This window comes from Bufo bufo, chromosome 5 (genome assembly GCF_905171765.1).
Source record: "Bufo bufo chromosome 5, aBufBuf1.1, whole genome shotgun sequence".
Taxonomy (NCBI): domain Eukaryota; kingdom Metazoa; phylum Chordata; class Amphibia; order Anura; family Bufonidae; genus Bufo; species Bufo bufo.
Window position 1 is genome coordinate 227,220,831 of NC_053393.1, and position 17,191 is coordinate 227,238,021.

At 42.5% G+C, this 17,191-nt stretch overlaps 1 protein-coding gene across 2 annotated transcripts in view; it reads right to left on the reverse strand.

Moving 5' to 3' along the window:
- Nucleotides 1–17,191, reverse strand: part of SUGCT (succinyl-CoA:glutarate-CoA transferase) — a 1,029,682-nt gene that overhangs the window by 964,248 nt on the left and 48,243 nt on the right. For both annotated transcript variants that reach the window (XM_040432683.1, XM_040432681.1), the window contains exon 4: nt 4,463–4,548. In XM_040432683.1, the coding sequence (XP_040288617.1) occupies nt 4,463–4,548 (86 nt within the window). The remainder of the gene's footprint in view (nt 1–4,462; nt 4,549–17,191) is intronic.

Below are 17,191 nucleotides of genomic sequence, written 5' to 3' on the forward strand. Positions count from 1 at the left end.
ACACTTTTTGTGATGTAAGGTGACAATAAATTGCTTTTTTGACACTGGTTTTATTTTTTACGGTGTTCACCAAAGGTGTTAGGTCATGTGATATTTTAATAGACCTGGTTGTTATGGACACGGCGATACCTAATATGTCAACTTTTTTTATTTATTTTTTCACTTTTAACACAAAAGCATTTTTGAAACCAAAAAAATCATCTCCATATTCTGAGAGCCATATTTTTTTTTTTGCCGAATTGTTTTATGTAGGGGCAAATTTTTTGTGGGATGAGGTGACGGTTTGATTGGTACTATTTTGGGGGGGATACGCCTTTTTGATCGCTTGGTGTTGCACTTTTTGTGATGTAAGGTGACCAAAAAATTTATTTTTTTACCTTTTTTTTTGTCCCACTCAACTTCTGGGGACTTCAACTTCTGGGGTCTGATCCCCTCTACAATGCATTACAATACATCCTGTATTATAATGTATTGACTGTCAGATTTTATGCTTAAAGGCTGGATCTCACAGGCTTCCGTAGAAGGCAACCCCCGATGCCTATGGAAGGCATCGGGCTGCCTTCTCTGCCATCAGGTCCCCGTCACTGCAGCGCGGGGGCCTGATGGATATGTGGAGAGAACCCATACCCTCTGAAAACTGGTGTTTTTACTGATGCCGGCCTATGCAGCAGGGGCCCAGCTGTCAGTGACTGCGGGGTCCGTGCCACTGATCGGGCGAGCGAGCTCCTGCAGCCACCCTATCAGCCCACTGTACTTTCGTGGTTTCGTACTTTCGCCCTATCAGCCTACTTTTTCGTGGTTTAGTAAGCTACCATCCGAGATATCTGACAGCATCATACTTCTAACTATTGAGAATACATGACACTTGGCTGGCCTGAGTGTAAGTGGGGCAGGAGGAAACCTTATCAGATGACAGCTATCTAAAGGTGTATGCTCATCAGGATTAGTAAAAGATATATAATTTCATGTATTAATAGTATGTATAATTATTTTCTGTAAGGCATCTTTTACACTTGCGTTGTCCGGATCCGGCGTGTACTCCACTTGCCGGAATTACACGCCGGATCCGGAAAAACGCAAGTGAACTGAAAGCATTTAAAGAAGGATCCGTCTTCAAAATGCGTTCAGTGTTACTATGGCACCCAGGACGCTATTAAAGTCCTGGTTGCCATAGTAGTAGTGGGGAGCGGGGGAGCGGTATACTTACAGTCCGTGCGGCTCCCGGGGCGCTCCAGAATGACGTCAGAGCGCCCCATGCCGATGGATGACGTGATCCATGCGACACGTCATCCATGAGCGTGGGGCGCCCTGACGTCACTCTGGAGCGCCCGGGGAGCCGCACGGACGGTAAGTATACTGCTCCCCCGCTCCCCACTACACTTAACCATGGCTGCCAGGACTTTAGCGTCCCGGCAGCCATGGTAACCATTCAGAAAAAGCTAAACGTCGGATCCGGCAATGCGCCGAAACGACGTTTAGCTTAAGGCCGGATCCGGATCAATGCCTTTCAATGGGCATTCATTCCGGATCCGGCCTTGCGGCAAGTGTTCAGGATTTTTGGCCGGAGCAAAAAGTGCAGCATGCTGCGGTATTTTCTCCGGCCAAAAAACGTTTCAGTCCGGAACTGAAGACATCCTGATGCATCCTGAACGGATTTCTCTCCATCCAGAATGCATTAGGATAAAACTGATCAGGATTCTTCTGGCATAGAGCCCCGACGACGGAACTCTATGCCGGAAGAAAAGAACGCAGGTGTGAAAGAGCCCTAAGGCTACTTTCACACTAGCGTTGTTTAAATCCGGTGTTCAATTCCGACACCGGAACTGCCCGCCGGATCCGGAAAAACGTGTGAAAACGGATTACATTTAAATCCTGATCAGGATTTTGATCACAATGAAAAAATGCATTGGAAAAAACGCATCCGCCATTTATGGACTTTAACTTTTTTTTCACATTTTCCGGGTTTAACATGCAAAAGCCGGATCCGGTTTGACTGAATACACGGCGCCGGATCCGGCGTTAATGCAAGTCAATGGGAAAAAGACCGGATCCAGTGTTCAGTCAAAGTAAAAATACAACATGCTATGGTTTTCTGAAAAGCCTGATCAGTCAAAAAGACTGAACTGAAGACATCCTGATGCATCCTGAACGGATTACTCTCCATTCAGAATGCATTAGGATAAAACTGATCAGTTCTTTTCCGGATTTCAGCCCCTAGGACGGAACTCAGCGCCGGCAAAGAAAAACGCTAGTGTGAAAGTACAAACCGGATTCCAAAAAAGTTGGGACACTATACAAATCGTGAATAAAAACTGAATGCAATGATGTGGAGGTGCCAACTTCTAATATTTTATTCAGAATAGAACATAAATCACGGAACAAAAGTTTAAACTGAGAAAATGTACCATTTTAAGGGAAAAATATGTTGAATCAGAATTTCATGATGTCAACAAATCCCCAAAAAGTTGGGACAAGGCCATTTTCACCACTGTGTGGCATCTCCCCTTCTTCTTACAACACTCAACAGACGTCTGGGGACCGAGGAGACAAGTTTCTCAAGTTTAGAAATAGGAATGCTCTCCCATTCTTGTCTAATACAGGCCTCTAACTGTTCAATCGTCTTGGGCCTTCTTTGTTGCACCTTCCTCTTTATGATGCGCCAAATGTTCTCTATAGGTGAAAGATCTGGACTGCAGACTGGCCATTTCAGTACCCGGATCCTTCTCCTACGCAGCCATGATGTTGTGATTGATTCAGAATGTGCTCTGGCATTATCTTGTTGAAAAATGCAGGGTCTTCCCTGAAAGAGATGACGTCTGGATGGGAGCATATGTTGTTCTAGAACCTGAATATATTTTTCTGCATTGATGGTGCCTATCCAGACATGCAAGCTGCCCATGCCACACGCACTCATGCAACCCCATACCATCAGAGATGCAGGCTTCTGAACTGAGCGTTGATAACAACTTGGGTTGTCCTTGTCCTCTTTGGTCCGGATGACATGGCGTCCCAGATTTCCAAAAAGAACTTCGAATCGTGACTCGTCTGACCACAGAACAGTCTTCCATTTTGCCACACTCCATTTTAAATGATCCCTGGCCCAGTGAAAACGCCTGAGCTTGTGGATCTTGCTTAGAAATGGCTTCTTCTTTGCCCTGTAGAGTTTCAGCTGGATTGTGTTCACTGACAATGGTTTCTGGAAGTATTCCTGAGCCCATTCTGTGATTTCCTTTACAGTAGCATTCCTGTTTGTGTTGCAGTGTCGTTTAAGGGCCCGGAGATCACGGGCATCCAGTATGGTTTTACGGCCTTGACCCTTACGCACAGAGATTGTTCCAGATTCTCTGAATCTTCGGATGATGTTATGCACAGTTGATGATGATAGATGAAAAGTCTTTGCAATTTTTCGCTGGGTAACACCTTTCTGATATTGCTCCACTATCTTTCTGCGCAACATTGTGGGAATTGGTGATCCTCTACCCATCTTGGCTTCTGAGAGACACTGCCACTCTGAGAAGCTCCTTTTATACCCAATCATGTTGCCAATTGACCTAATTAGTGTTAATTGGTCTTCCAGCTCTTCGTTATGCTCAAATTTACTTTTTCCAGCCTCTTATTGCTACTTGCCCCAACTTTTTTGGGATTTATTGACACCGTGAAAATTGGAATCAACGTATTTTTACTTTAAAATGATACATTTACTCGGATTAAACGTCTGATCTGTCATCTACGTTCTATTACAAATAAAATATTGACATTTGCCATCTCCACATCATTGCATTCAGTTTTTATTCACAATTTGTTTAGTGTCCCAACTTTTTTGGAATCCGGTTTGTACTCTAAAATAGATGATATCTACATATAAACATAGCATCTACGTATAAAAGATTAAGGCTATATGTACACGACCGTATGTGTTTTGCGGTCCGCAAAAAAATAAACGGATGACATCCAATAGCCATCCTTTTTTTGCGGATCTATTGTAACAATGCCTAAAACGGACAAGAATAGGACAAGTTATATTTTTTTTGCGGGGCTATGGAACGGACATACGGATGCAGATAGCACATGGTGTGCTGTCCGCATTTTTAGCGGACCCATTCAAATGAATGGGTCTGCATCCTATGCGCAAAAAAAAAAGGAACGAACACAGAAACAAAATACGTTCGTGTGCATGAGGCCTAAAGCAATGTAAAAAACAGGACCTCATTGAGATGTACCTAACATATCACAGAAGGATGAGAGGAGCTCCAGAATTCTTCCACCTTAATTTTAGCTCAGAGATCTCTAAAGATCACCAAGATAATAATAAAGGGCACACACAAAGTGGACGTAATGGTATGTGGGTCTCTAAATACTTTTTTTTTATAAGATGGTTTTTATCAGCATTTGTTATCAAACACGACTTACAACGATACAAACACCCCCCCCCCCCCCACCCTCAAGTGTAAATTTGAAATACCTTTTTATTTCTATTCACGCTAAGAAAGTAGGCACTTTCACTTCCAACAAAGGGTGGCCCCCAGGCCCTTGTATCATCTCCAGACCCTGCAAAAATAGATCATTTAATTCTTACTGGTTTACTGATTTCCAAAAAGTATTCCTGAAAAAACTTGCATAGAACAGCAGCATAATAACAGATACAATGACTTACTTTGCTGGACGTACACAGGAAGTTCTATTGTCATTAAAGGAAGACTATCATCTCCAAAATCAGTTTCAAAGTAAGCATACCGTCACGTAGGTTAGGTGCTCCTAAACATAACCATACCTTTGTTGTTAAAATCCAGTCCTCTAAGGCTCCATTCACACGTTCGTAGCGTGTTTTGAGGATCCACGGATCCGCAAAACACGGACACCGGCAATGTGCGTTCTGCATTTTGCGGACCGCACATTGCCGGCACTAGAATTGCGACACAAGAATTGCGAACCCGGAAGTGCGGGTCCTCTATTCCATATCTGGGCAGCACATTGTGCGGCCCCATAGAAATTAATGGGTCCGCAATTCCGTTCCGCAAAATGCAGAATGGGGCCTAATCCTGAGAAATGCGTCTTTTTATTTTTATGCAAATAAGGTTTTCATTGCACGGTGGGCAGGGTCACTCTCTTTGCTGTACCATCCCTCCCTTTTGTTTGAATGGCAATCAGTAGCAATGATGCAGGAGAATCCAGGTGCGGCAGTTAGCAGTGACTATTTGCAGACTGATTGAGTATGATCTGGTATGATTGTATGCAATTTGGATTGCAATATGGAATCTGAATGCTTACAATTGTATGATTGCAATTGTAGCTTGCAATTTGAAACTTGCAACTGAATTTGTATAGTTGCAATTGCAAGAATTCAGAATCCATATTGCAATCCAAATTGCATACAACCATACCAGATCATACTCAACCAATCTGCAAATAGTCACTGCTAACTGCATACTGCAAGTGAACTATTAGTTAGACCTGAGATATACCCCTCAGAGAGATCATAAAGTGCTTAAATAACTTAAAGTGAGAGTACAGATACTCAAGAGAGAAATATATCCACCATTTTATGTTAAATGACAAGATTGAACAGTTGAACCACCATCTTATGCATACCGCCATTTTGTGATATCTTTTCAACACGTGTTTTGTACATGGACTATCTGCTGCGGAGGCGGCAGTGTTATATATAAAGAAAACTTGAAGTTAATAAAGAAGTTATTTGAAGCATTTGGTGTGCTCTTTAAACCTACTGTCTCCATAGAACGGCTCTAGATGAATTACAGAGTAATAGACAGTCTGGTTAGACTAAAAGTCAGAGATATCAAAATTCTTCTAATGCCACAGCACAAAAGACACTTCATAGTGCTGCGCCTGCCACAGTGGAACTATATTGGCCTCTTGTTCCCATAAACTCAGCACTCAGTGGAGTGAATGTCTCTTCAGCTCCGGTCTCTGGTGAATAATGATTCTAGCAGCTCCTGCTAGGGGAATTCCCTAACAGACTGTGTGTGAGACTGGCTGTCATTGGTGAAAACTTTTGCTGTGTGAGAAGTTGGCTGTGATTGGTCTAGACTTCTGCCCAGCAACAACAGATTAACACTATGCTTTCTGTTGTTTCTGCTGTGTCACTGAGCTTACCTTACACTATAAATGAATCTTAAAGGCACAAAACATAACAGTTATATGACATCCAAAACATGATGTCACAGTAAATAACTCTGCTAAACATAGGAACTGTATTTAGGTTATTGGCAGGTCTGACTATATACACATGTAAGCTATATTAGCAACCTAGAATAGGTCTTAGCTGGCCAGCTACATGCCCGGAGTGATAATTTCCCCTGTATGTCATGGGATGCTTTCAGTGTGGAGCAAGTACAATAAATAATATCATACTAACACCCTCACCTTTGCTCTTTAACAACAGTAAAAAGATATTTAAACATTAACAGGTTGAGCTTTGTTTCTGTCATTCATTAGGGAGTTCTTCCAGAAGTGTAACATTGTGCATTTAGAGTATAAATATATAGCGATTCACACGTCAAAACCACAGATTATGATGCTGGATATCAGGCAGATTAATATGTAATTATAAGATATCAGCTATGTAAGGGTACTTTCACACTAGCGTTTTTCTTTTCTGGCATAGAGTTCCATCACAGGGGCTCTATACCGGAAAATAACTGATTAGGCATATCCCCATGCATTCTGAATGGAGAGCAATCCGTTCAGGATGCATCAGGATGTCTTCAGTTCAGTCAGCATGCCACGGTTTTATCTCCGGCGAAAAAAACTGAAGACTTGCAGGAATGCCGCATCCAGAATTTTTCCCCATAGGAATGTATTAGTGCCGGATCTGGCATTCAAAATACCGGATCCGTCCGTAAAAATGTGAAAAAAGATACAAGACGGATCAGTCTGTCCGCATGACAAGCAGAGAGACGGATCCGTTCTTGCAATGCATTTGTGAGACGGATCCGCATCCGGATGCGTCTCACAAATGCTTTCAGTCACATGCAGATCGGCGGATCCGGCAGGCAGTTCCGACGATGGAACTGCCCGCCGGATCACACTGCCGCAAGTGTGAAAGTAGCCTAAGTAGTACAAACATCTTTACCTGAACATACAGTGCTGTGAAAAAGTATTTGCCCCTTACAGATTTCTTTTGTTTTGCCAAATGATTCAGATTATCAAACAAATTTGAATATCAGACAAAGTTAACCTGAGTAAATACAAAAATGCCGTTTTTAAACAATTATTTCATTTATTAAAGGAAAAAAGCTATCCAAACCAACCTGGGGTCCCATTAAGGCACCGGACATCTGCTACCAATGTAGGAGGCCAAGATAACTTAGATGAACTTTATATTATTTCGATGTTAATTATTTAGCAGAGAATTCAGAATCTTTTAATGAGTATTCCCACAAACTGCAAATACCCTCTCTCCTCATATTACACTGCTGAGCAAAAGGGTAACAATGTTTTGAACTTTTGCCTTCAGGCTCCATATCTCACCATCCACTACAGCTTCGAACGTGAGATTACCATCATTTTATAGACAACCATCTTGGCTATCTCATACATAAATTGGACTTGCAACTATTTAGCATATGATTAGTTATGCAGATTCTTGTCATGTAACTGTATTGTTAGTGTTTTGACCCTGGTGGTGAAACAATCTTTTTCTTCTTGTATACTGCAAATTACAACCTGTTCTCACATTCCCTAATAGCTAAGTGTCTTATTCGGTTGATTCCCAAGCAAAAGGTCACGGGTTCAAATCGAGGAGCAGTCATGAGGAAGATTTCACAAGAAAAGAGAAACAGCATCATCCAGCTCATCAATAGCGGTATCTCGACCAAGAAAATTGCCAAACTGCATCATGTGAGTGCCATGACAGTTGGAAGAATACGAAATGAAGTTTGTCCATCCATTCCAAAGCCAAAAGATGGACGTCCAGGCAAAATATTGGAGTCAACAAGTCGGCTCATCACAAGGTCGATCAGTTCTGACATGACAAATACAGCAGTGGAAGTAGCTCGTATGCTTCATAATAGTGATATCACAGACGTCCATGCAAGCACTGTGCAACGCGCATTACACAAGTCTGGAATGGTAGACTGAAAAAGATTGAAGAAGCCTCGACTTCAATATCGTCATAAGAAGCGTCGGAACAGTCAAGTTCGGTGGAGAAAGCCTGATCATATGGTGTTATTTTACAGCCAAAAGCATTGGATACTTGACCAGGATCGATGGTGGTCTCAATGCTGAGCTATATTTGAGTATCCTACAAGACGAGTTACTTCATATACTCGAGTACTATGGGTATGAAAAGGACGACATAGTGTTCCAGCAGGACAACGACCTGAAGCATATGTCGAGATTGGCAATGAAATAGTTCAATGACAATGAAGTAGAGGTGCTGGATTGGGCCCACAGTCCCCAGACCTCAACCCAATTGAACAGTTGTGGGTAAAGTTGAAGAGAAAGCTGTATTTGTACCCAAGTGGTTGACCAGTATGCACCAACATTGGGAACATGTAGAAGAGACCTGGGAACAGATTTCAGTCGGGGCATGCTTGAATTTAATCGAGAGCATGCCCAGAAGGATACAGACTGTGTTGAAAACCAAAGGTGGATTTACAAAATACTAACAAAATTATAAAAATAAAAATTTTGAATTTTAGGAGAAAAACAGTAACAATGCAGTTACATGACAAGAATCTGCATATCTCATCATATGCTAAATTGTTGCAAGTCCAATTTATGTATGAGATAGCCAAGGCGATTGTCTATAAAATAATGGTAGACTCAGGTTCGAAGCTGTAGTGGATGATGAGATATGGAGCCTGAAATTCAAAAGCAGAAAACATTGTTACCCTTTTGCTCCTCAGTGTATGTGCTCTACATCTAATCTATTAAAGAATAAATCAGTAGCAGAATCAATAGCTGATAAGAGGCTGTTTTAGAAAGCTAATTTAGTGGAGGTTTTAGTGAAGTTTTCGACTGAGATTTTCATGCTTACCAACTGATGTCTATGGAACCCACAGTAAAATATGCTTCTATTGGTCCTTTTTCGAAAACCAAAAATCTGGCCAATTATCATTGATGAGCATTATTAGAAATGCTCATTACAGTTAACTGGCTTGTGTAGAAAGTGCCGGTGACCACCCGGTGAACAAGCAAACTAGTGATGAGTGAACTGGTTTGTACAACTACATGCAAATCCGATTCATTCATGACAGTAATTTATCTGTGGTAATTGGACGGTAAATTGCATTTTTCCCCATACCATCAGATTAAAATGGGCGCTGGTTTAATCTTGTGCATGCTCTAATACTGTGAGTAGCAGCGCATGCACGTATCTACTCATTAACGAACACAAACACGGGATTGTGTCTCGTGCCACAATCAATTAAAAATCCTGGTTCAGATTTGTTAATGAGTATATCCGCTCTTGCGCCACTACTTAGAGTAACGTTGCATGCACGAGATTAGGTTTTTTAACAAGACCTGTGGCCATTTTAATCTGATCACATAGGAAAAAATTATATTTATAGGCAGTAGTGTCACAGTTCCTCTACCACTGGTAAATTACTCTGATGAACAAATTCGTGCAAAGTAGTATGAACCTTTTCACTTTCAGACAGCACCTAAAATCATTGTTTCTGTACAGCAGATGAGCCTGTGTAAACAGGATCTGCTGCCTAAAAACAATGAAACTGTATGAGGACAAACAATTGCTATAGAGGTCGCTAGCCCTCATGGAGCTCTCATCTCCCTGATGATCAGATAATTATCAGGATCATCTAGTTCATTCCCAATACAGTGTCTTGAAAAAGTATTCATACCCCTTGAACTTTTCCAAATTTTTTCACTTTACACCCACAAACTTAAATATATGTTATTGGGATTTTATGTGATAGACCAACACATAGTAGCAAGTATGTGTAAAGTAGAAAGAAAATGATACATGATTTTCAAAATTTTTCATAAATAAAACTCTGAATAGTGTGGTGTGCATTTGTATTCAGCCCCCTGTACTCTGATACCCCTAAATAAAATCCAGTGTGACCAATTGCCTTCAGAAGTCATCTAATTAGCAAATGGAGTCCACCTCTGTAATTTATTCTCAGTATAACTACAGCTCTTCTCTGAAGGCCTTAGAGGTTTGTTAGTGAACATTAGTGATCAAAAAGCATTAACCAAGGAACACGCCAGATAGGTCAGGGATAAAGTTCTGGAATAGTGTAAAGCAGGCTTAGGTTATAAAAAAAATATACCAAGCTCTGAACATATCATGGAGCACTATTCAATTCATCATCCGAAAACAGAAGCAGAAGACATGGACATCCACCTAAACTGACAGCCCCGGCAAAGACTGCACTAATTAGAGAAGCAGCCAAGAGGCCAATGGTCACTCTGGAGGAGCTGCATAGATCCACAGCTAAGGTGGGAGAATGTGTCCACAGGACAAATATTAGTCAAGTACTCCACAAATCTGGCCTTAATGTAAGAGTGGCAAGAAGAAAGACTTTTTTGAAAGCAAGCCATAACAAGTCCCATTTGCAGTTTGCCACAAGCCATGTAGGGAAAACAGCAAACATGTGGAAGAAGGTGCTCTGATTAGATGAGACCAATGTTGAACTTTTTGGCCTAAATGCAAAACACTATGTGTGGCGGAAAACTAACACCGCACCTGAATGCACCATCCCCACCGTGAAAACATGGTGGTGGCAGCATCATGCTGTGGGAATGATTTTCTTTAGCAGGGACAGGGAAGCTGGTCAGAGTTGATAGGAAGATGGATGGAGCTAGATACAGGGCAATCCTGGAGGAAAACCTGGTAGAAGCTGCAAAAGACTTAAGACTGGGGCGGAGGTTCACCTTCCAGCAGGACAAGGACCCTAAACATACAGCCAGATATACGATGGAATGGTTTAGATCAAGGCATATTTATGTGTTAGAATGGCCCAGCGAAGTACAGACCTAATTTCCATTAAGACTTGAAGAGAGACGCTCGCCATCCAATCTCACTGAGCTTGAGCTCAGAAGAATGGGCATAAATTACAGCCTCTAGATGTGCAAAACTGGTAGAGACATACCCTAAAAGACTTGGAGCTGTAACTGCAGTGAAAGGTGGTCCTACAAAGTATTGACTCAGGGGGGCTGAATACAAATGCATGCCACAATTTCAGATTTTTATCAAAAAATTTAAAAACCATGTATCCTTTTCTTTTCGCTTTACACATACTTGTTACTTTGTGTTGATCTATCACATAAAATCTCAATAAAATACATTTAAGTTTGTGGGTGAAAAAGGTCAAGGGGTATGAATACTTTTTCAAGGCACTGTAACTGCCTGCTAAATCAGAGTACGTAAAAGGACAGTTATGGCCAGTTCGCAGTGTTCGCCCGCGAACACATGCGGGCTGCCATCTTGACTCACAAGTTCCGAGACAGCCACCGGGGGCCTTCATCGGGCTGTTCTCGGAACTGCCTGCTCCCGGTGACCGCATTTGTTTCAGACCGGCTCCCGGCACAGGTAAGGGCTTACCTGTGCATCGCCGGACTTGTGAGTCAAGATGGCAGCCCGCATGTGTTCACGGGCGAACACTGCGAACTGGCCATCACTGTAAAAGGACCTTAGGAAATAACATGCCACTTCTAAAGTGTTTTTCAAATGAGCTACAGAAAAAAAAACTCTACCATTTGTACAAGGTTTGCATTCAGTTTTTCTTTTTCTTTTATATTGAAGTCAAGGGGAAACTGTTGATGGCGTTTTGAATGTGGATTCAGCAGCAGAAAACACCCATTTTCAACTGCTGAATCAGTGGTAGATTTTATCTGTGGGAACACAACCTAAGGCGTACACGACCGTATGTATTTTGCGGTCCGCAAAAAATACGGATGACATCCGTGTGCATTTCGTATTTTGTGGAACGGAACAGCTGGCCCCTAATAGAACAGTACTATCCTTGTCCGTAAAGCGGACAATAGTAGCACAAATGTTCAATTTTTTTGCGGAAAAGAAATACGGACATACGGAAATGGAATGCAAACAGAGTACCTCCCGTTTTTTTGCGGACCCATTGAAATTAATGGTTCAGTATACGGTCCGCAAAAGAAACGGAACGGACACAGAAAGAAAATATGTTCGTGTGGATGAGCCCTAAGGCTACATGCACACGACCGTTTGTGTTTTGAAGTCCGCAAATCAGGGATCCGTTGTTCCGTTGTTAGTTTCCGTTGTGTTTCCGTGTGTCTCCCATTTTTTTTGCAGACCGCAAAAAAAACTGAAGGAGGAAATTGTGTGATTTTACTATCCCCACCCAGGATACAGGTATATACTGTATGCTGGTCATCTGACTGTTCGGTGGCCATTTTCTGCAGTGTTTCCAGGGTACAGAGTTTTGTTTGATTCCTTGGCTTTTCTCATCTCGGATTCTTATGTTTTGCATCTTGGTTTCACCATGGCAGATGACTCTGAGGAAGAGGTCGTACTGCACTGGCTTATTTCTCGGCAATGGGGACAGCGGTCCCTTCTGTTGGACGAGGAACCGAGAAGGAGGAGGAGATTTTGGGTCCATCCCATTGTTTCCAAACGGTACAGCAAAGGCCACTTCTATACCCTCTACATTGATCTTCATCATCATCCAAAGAAGTTCTTTGCGTTCTGTCGGATGTCAGTGTCTACCTTTGATCGCCTGTTGTCGTCTCTCCGTACTGTCCTCATCTTCAGGACACCAACATGAGGCGCTGCATTACTCCTGAGGAAAGGCTCATCGTCACGTTGAGGTAAGCAATATGTTATTTATTGTTAACAGTAATGTGCACTGCTTCTGTCATTAGTAACATGGTTCTTAAACTAGCTGGTGTTAGACATCTGCTAATGTTAGCTGAAGTTACCAGGCTTTGTCCCTTATTTATTTGTGCCATTATCTATTTCCATTTTTTTGTATTTTACCAGCCGAATAACATGCAAAGATTAAAGGTAGTGTTGTTTTTGAAGCTTTATTTTTCTCTCTGGCAACGCTATCATCATGCATTCACATCATCCTGCGTTGCCCATACATTCTGCATGGAAATGGCGTGACCACTGTAGGCGTAACAGAGCTTGTAGGAGTAGGGCCCACACCCCCATTGTAGCTAGTGTTTTGATCATAACTAAAATTTTTGGGGATAAAATGATTGTTTTAAAAAGGGACATAGGTTCATGATGTCACAAATCCTTTCAAAGTTAATTATGTCACCCATTTTCTTAAATTTTTTTCAACAGATTCCTGGCAACTGGGAACTCCTTTGCATCCCTGCATTTTGAGTTTCTTTTGGGAACCTCAACGCTTTCTCAGATTGTGCATCACACTTGCTATGTCATCTGGCATCGACTCCAAGAGACGGTGATGCCAAAGCCCAAGGCGGAGGATTATGTTAGAATCGCTGAGGGCTTCAATCTTTCTGTGCAGTTTCCAAACTGCATCGGGGCAATGGATGGCAAGCACATTCGTGTGAAGAAGCCTCCTCACTCAGGGACCCGATTCTTCAATTATAAACAATATTTTTCGGTAGTGCTTTTGACTTTGGCTGACAGTAACTACCGGTTGATATTGGGGGCTATGAAAGCACAGCAGATGCTCGCATCTTTAGTGCTTCTAGAATGGGTGAGCGGCTTCGGCCCAACTAGCTTGCCCTGCCCGAGTCCAGAAGACTGCTTAGATATGCAGGTCTGCCGGCTCCATTTGTGATCGTGGCGGATGAAGGGTTTGAATTGACTCCCCATGTTATATGGCCCTTCCCCAAGTGTGGTTTGGATGTCAGGAGGCGTATTTTCAACTACCAGTTGACTCGTGCCCGTCGGTATGTTGAGTGCGCTTTTGGAATACTCTCTAGCAAGTGGAGGGTGTTTTTGTCATCCATACAGATAGTCCATAGAATGCTACCCTGGTGATTCAAGCTTGTGTTGTTCTACACAACTTCACCAGTATTCACGAGGCTTCCTCTTCTGCTGACATGGAAGAATTTCCTACGTCATCAGGTTTGGGTTTGGATAGGACCCTGCACAGACGAGCTGGGACTGCAGGCATTGCAGTTCGGGAACTCTATGCAGACTTCTTTTTCCGCCCAGAGGGGTCCTTGCCATGGCAGATGGACGCTATTCGTGGCAGTGTTTGATTTCTTCTGTGCTCGTTAGTTTTTTTATTTTTCAAATAGATTCTAGAATTTATGTTGCAGTGGAGTATAGGGACTCGCAAGAGAATGAGGACCCTTGACGTGGGCTTGCGGGCTGAGGTTTTGGGCCATAAAACAATTAAAGATGAATATAATTAATAAAGATGCTTTGCAAAGTGTACTTTTCAAACCATCATTAATCTATTTGCAATATGGTCCCAAAAACCTTCTAATACCTCATTGAAAGATTAATACTTTTCAAAGTTTGTAAATAATTAAAGTGGTAGTACTTGACGGATTGTGTGTGTCTATGTTATGTTGAAATGTGTTGAACTGTTAATGTAATTTGTCTGACAAGCAAGAACAGAAGGCAAGTGACTTTTTCTTAACTGAAACCCTAGCCCTCCCAACAAAAAAATACAGACAATCCCTGTCTCAACTAAATAAACATAAATAACAATAAATTAAAACAATAAAAAAACAAAATTAGATATCAAAAAGGTCTCAAGTGAACGAGCCTGGGGCATATGAGGGTCCTGGGCGGACCTGGCCGGGATCCGGGACACCTGTAGAGTAACTGGCCAGATTAGTGGGCTGGCCAATGGGGAGGTTGGGGTCTTGGGACCTGCGGAAAGGTTGAGTGGGGAAAGGTGGCCCTTGGGGTGGGGGTTGCCGAGGCGGGTAGCTGGTGGCTTTCTGAGAGGCTGTAGGTGATCGATTTGGGAGTGTATGTCTCCCTGGTACTGGAAGGCATACATCATTAACACCACAACTACAGAGGCAATACACATGTTATGCCTCTCTGGAGGGACCCGCCTGAGTAATGGCGCCAACCCCCCTCAATACTGCTTCTTCCTGCCCTTTAGTCTTCCTCTGGGCTAGGAACTCAATTACTCGGGCATCGATCATTTCCCGAGTAGCTAGCCCAGAGGAAGACTGAGGGACATTCCTCCTTCGCGTGGGCTGAGACTGGTGGGCTGGTTCAGGGATCCCTTCTGAAATGCCGGCAGTTTCCCTGGCCTGTTGGCCTTGGTCCTCCGCCGGTGTTGGTGCAGGACTTGAGGCTGGCGAAAATACAGCTGGAGTTTCTGCCCCTCCCAAATCGGAATCCTCAGGGTCATCCAGACTGTCCACAGTACTGTATGGAAAAATCACATTAAAAAATATAGTACATTAGCCAAAAATTACATTACAAAAACCATTATGGCAAACATAGTGCTGTATGTCTACAAAAAGGTGAGCCTGCACAGATCCCATAAGGGTTTAAAATCGTAATGTTTGCCCTAAACATTTGTGGACACATTACATAATCCAACAATTGAAGGATTGTTTCTTTGTACAGTGTTAAAATAGCTAATGAACATTTTGTAGGTTCCTGTGTGTTTAGAGCTGTCCAGCACGAAAACATGTAGACACATTCAGGAGCTAACCAAGTGCTGATATTCTGTCCGTCTATATAAAGGGAGAGGGAGAGTCGCATTGATTGGCATAGTTAGCAAACAGTGATTTTGGTGCTTTTGGCTCAGGCGGGTTGAAAGCAAACCTTAAAAATAGCCAAAAGGCGAAAACCCCACAACCAAAAATTAGAAATAGCATGTTTTCACGAAAAGTTTGACACACATCAAGCGCATGTCCACTTCAACAGTCTAAAAAGTCACACATTTTGAAATGGACACCCAAAAATGTGTGATCAAGATTCTGTGCATAAACACCTTATGGAGTTACAACAATCGTTAACCCGGATTATGAAATAGTGGCCACAAAAGGGCCGAACTGTACATCCTGTGTAAAAAAAATATAACATTTGATGGATAGGCCACCGCCATCATATATTGCAGACCAAGCCCAGAAGAAAGGTCTGCAATATTCTCGTAGTGGCCAATGACATATACAGTTCAAAACAGTATTTTATAAATAAAAAAAACGTATGGCCTCAAGTCTATTAACAGGGCATAGAAACTGCAATTGCTGCGTGTACAAATATGGCCTTTTCTTGGGACCACCATCCCCACTGCGGCCCTATTCTGTAAGTTTCCGGTGGAACTGGTCCCGGCAGCTGTTCCACCGGGTCTTTGTCTTCTTCACTGTGAAAACATCAAACATTCACAAAAAAATATAATTTCCATCAACTATAAAAAATAACAGTACAAGTAACATTAAAAGATGTCAATAAAACAAAATAGCTTACAAACAATGCTAAAAGGGGAGATTGCACAGCACATGGTACAGTAGGGCAGGTGTGGGTATCTGCAGTGTTTAAAAACGAACATGAGCATCAAACGCTACAGAAAATACACAGCAGGGCAATGTCGGACAGTACATTGTGGTACTGATGTGGGGCACTGGATCCTAATGTTAAAGAATTGCATGAAGGAGGAGATTATTTGTGCTAGGCCTTTTTCCAATACTATTTATGGGAAGGGGACAGATGTCGCCAGATCAATTAGAACAGGGCCACATGTGTCCCAAACTGTAAAGTGCGCAGGCTGGGTAGACATTACTATTGAGTGCTGTAGCAAAGGCCGGGACATCCATTAAAGCATGGTGGTGTTTGCTGAAATTTGCACACTAAAAAAAATGACAAAACAGGTACAGGCCAGAACAGAATTAAGCCTGGCCACAAAAGGGACACGATTATGACCTCATGGAAGTAATAGCAAAATCATTGGGGACAACACAGGGGCAGGACACAAAAATGACATAGCTTGCACTTACCTAAATCAGCCCGACCTCTGATATCCGCTTTCTCCTATTCAGAAGGCCTCATGCGACGGGCCACTTGCTCCCACGACGCATCCTTCCTCACCAGATCGTGGTAGATATTGGTCCGGGTGTCCCAAAGCTCGGGCCTTTCCTGGACCAAAGTGATTAATTTGTCCACATTCCAGCGTGGCATTTTCAGACAATGACAGACTGCCAAAAGCACAGGACAAACTCTGCCAAGTGTCTATCACTCACCAAACTCTTGGCAATCTGTGAGTTTGAACTTCCTGTACAGGTTTTTTTTTATGTCAAAGGCCTTAGACACAGGTTGCCGGGCAACGGA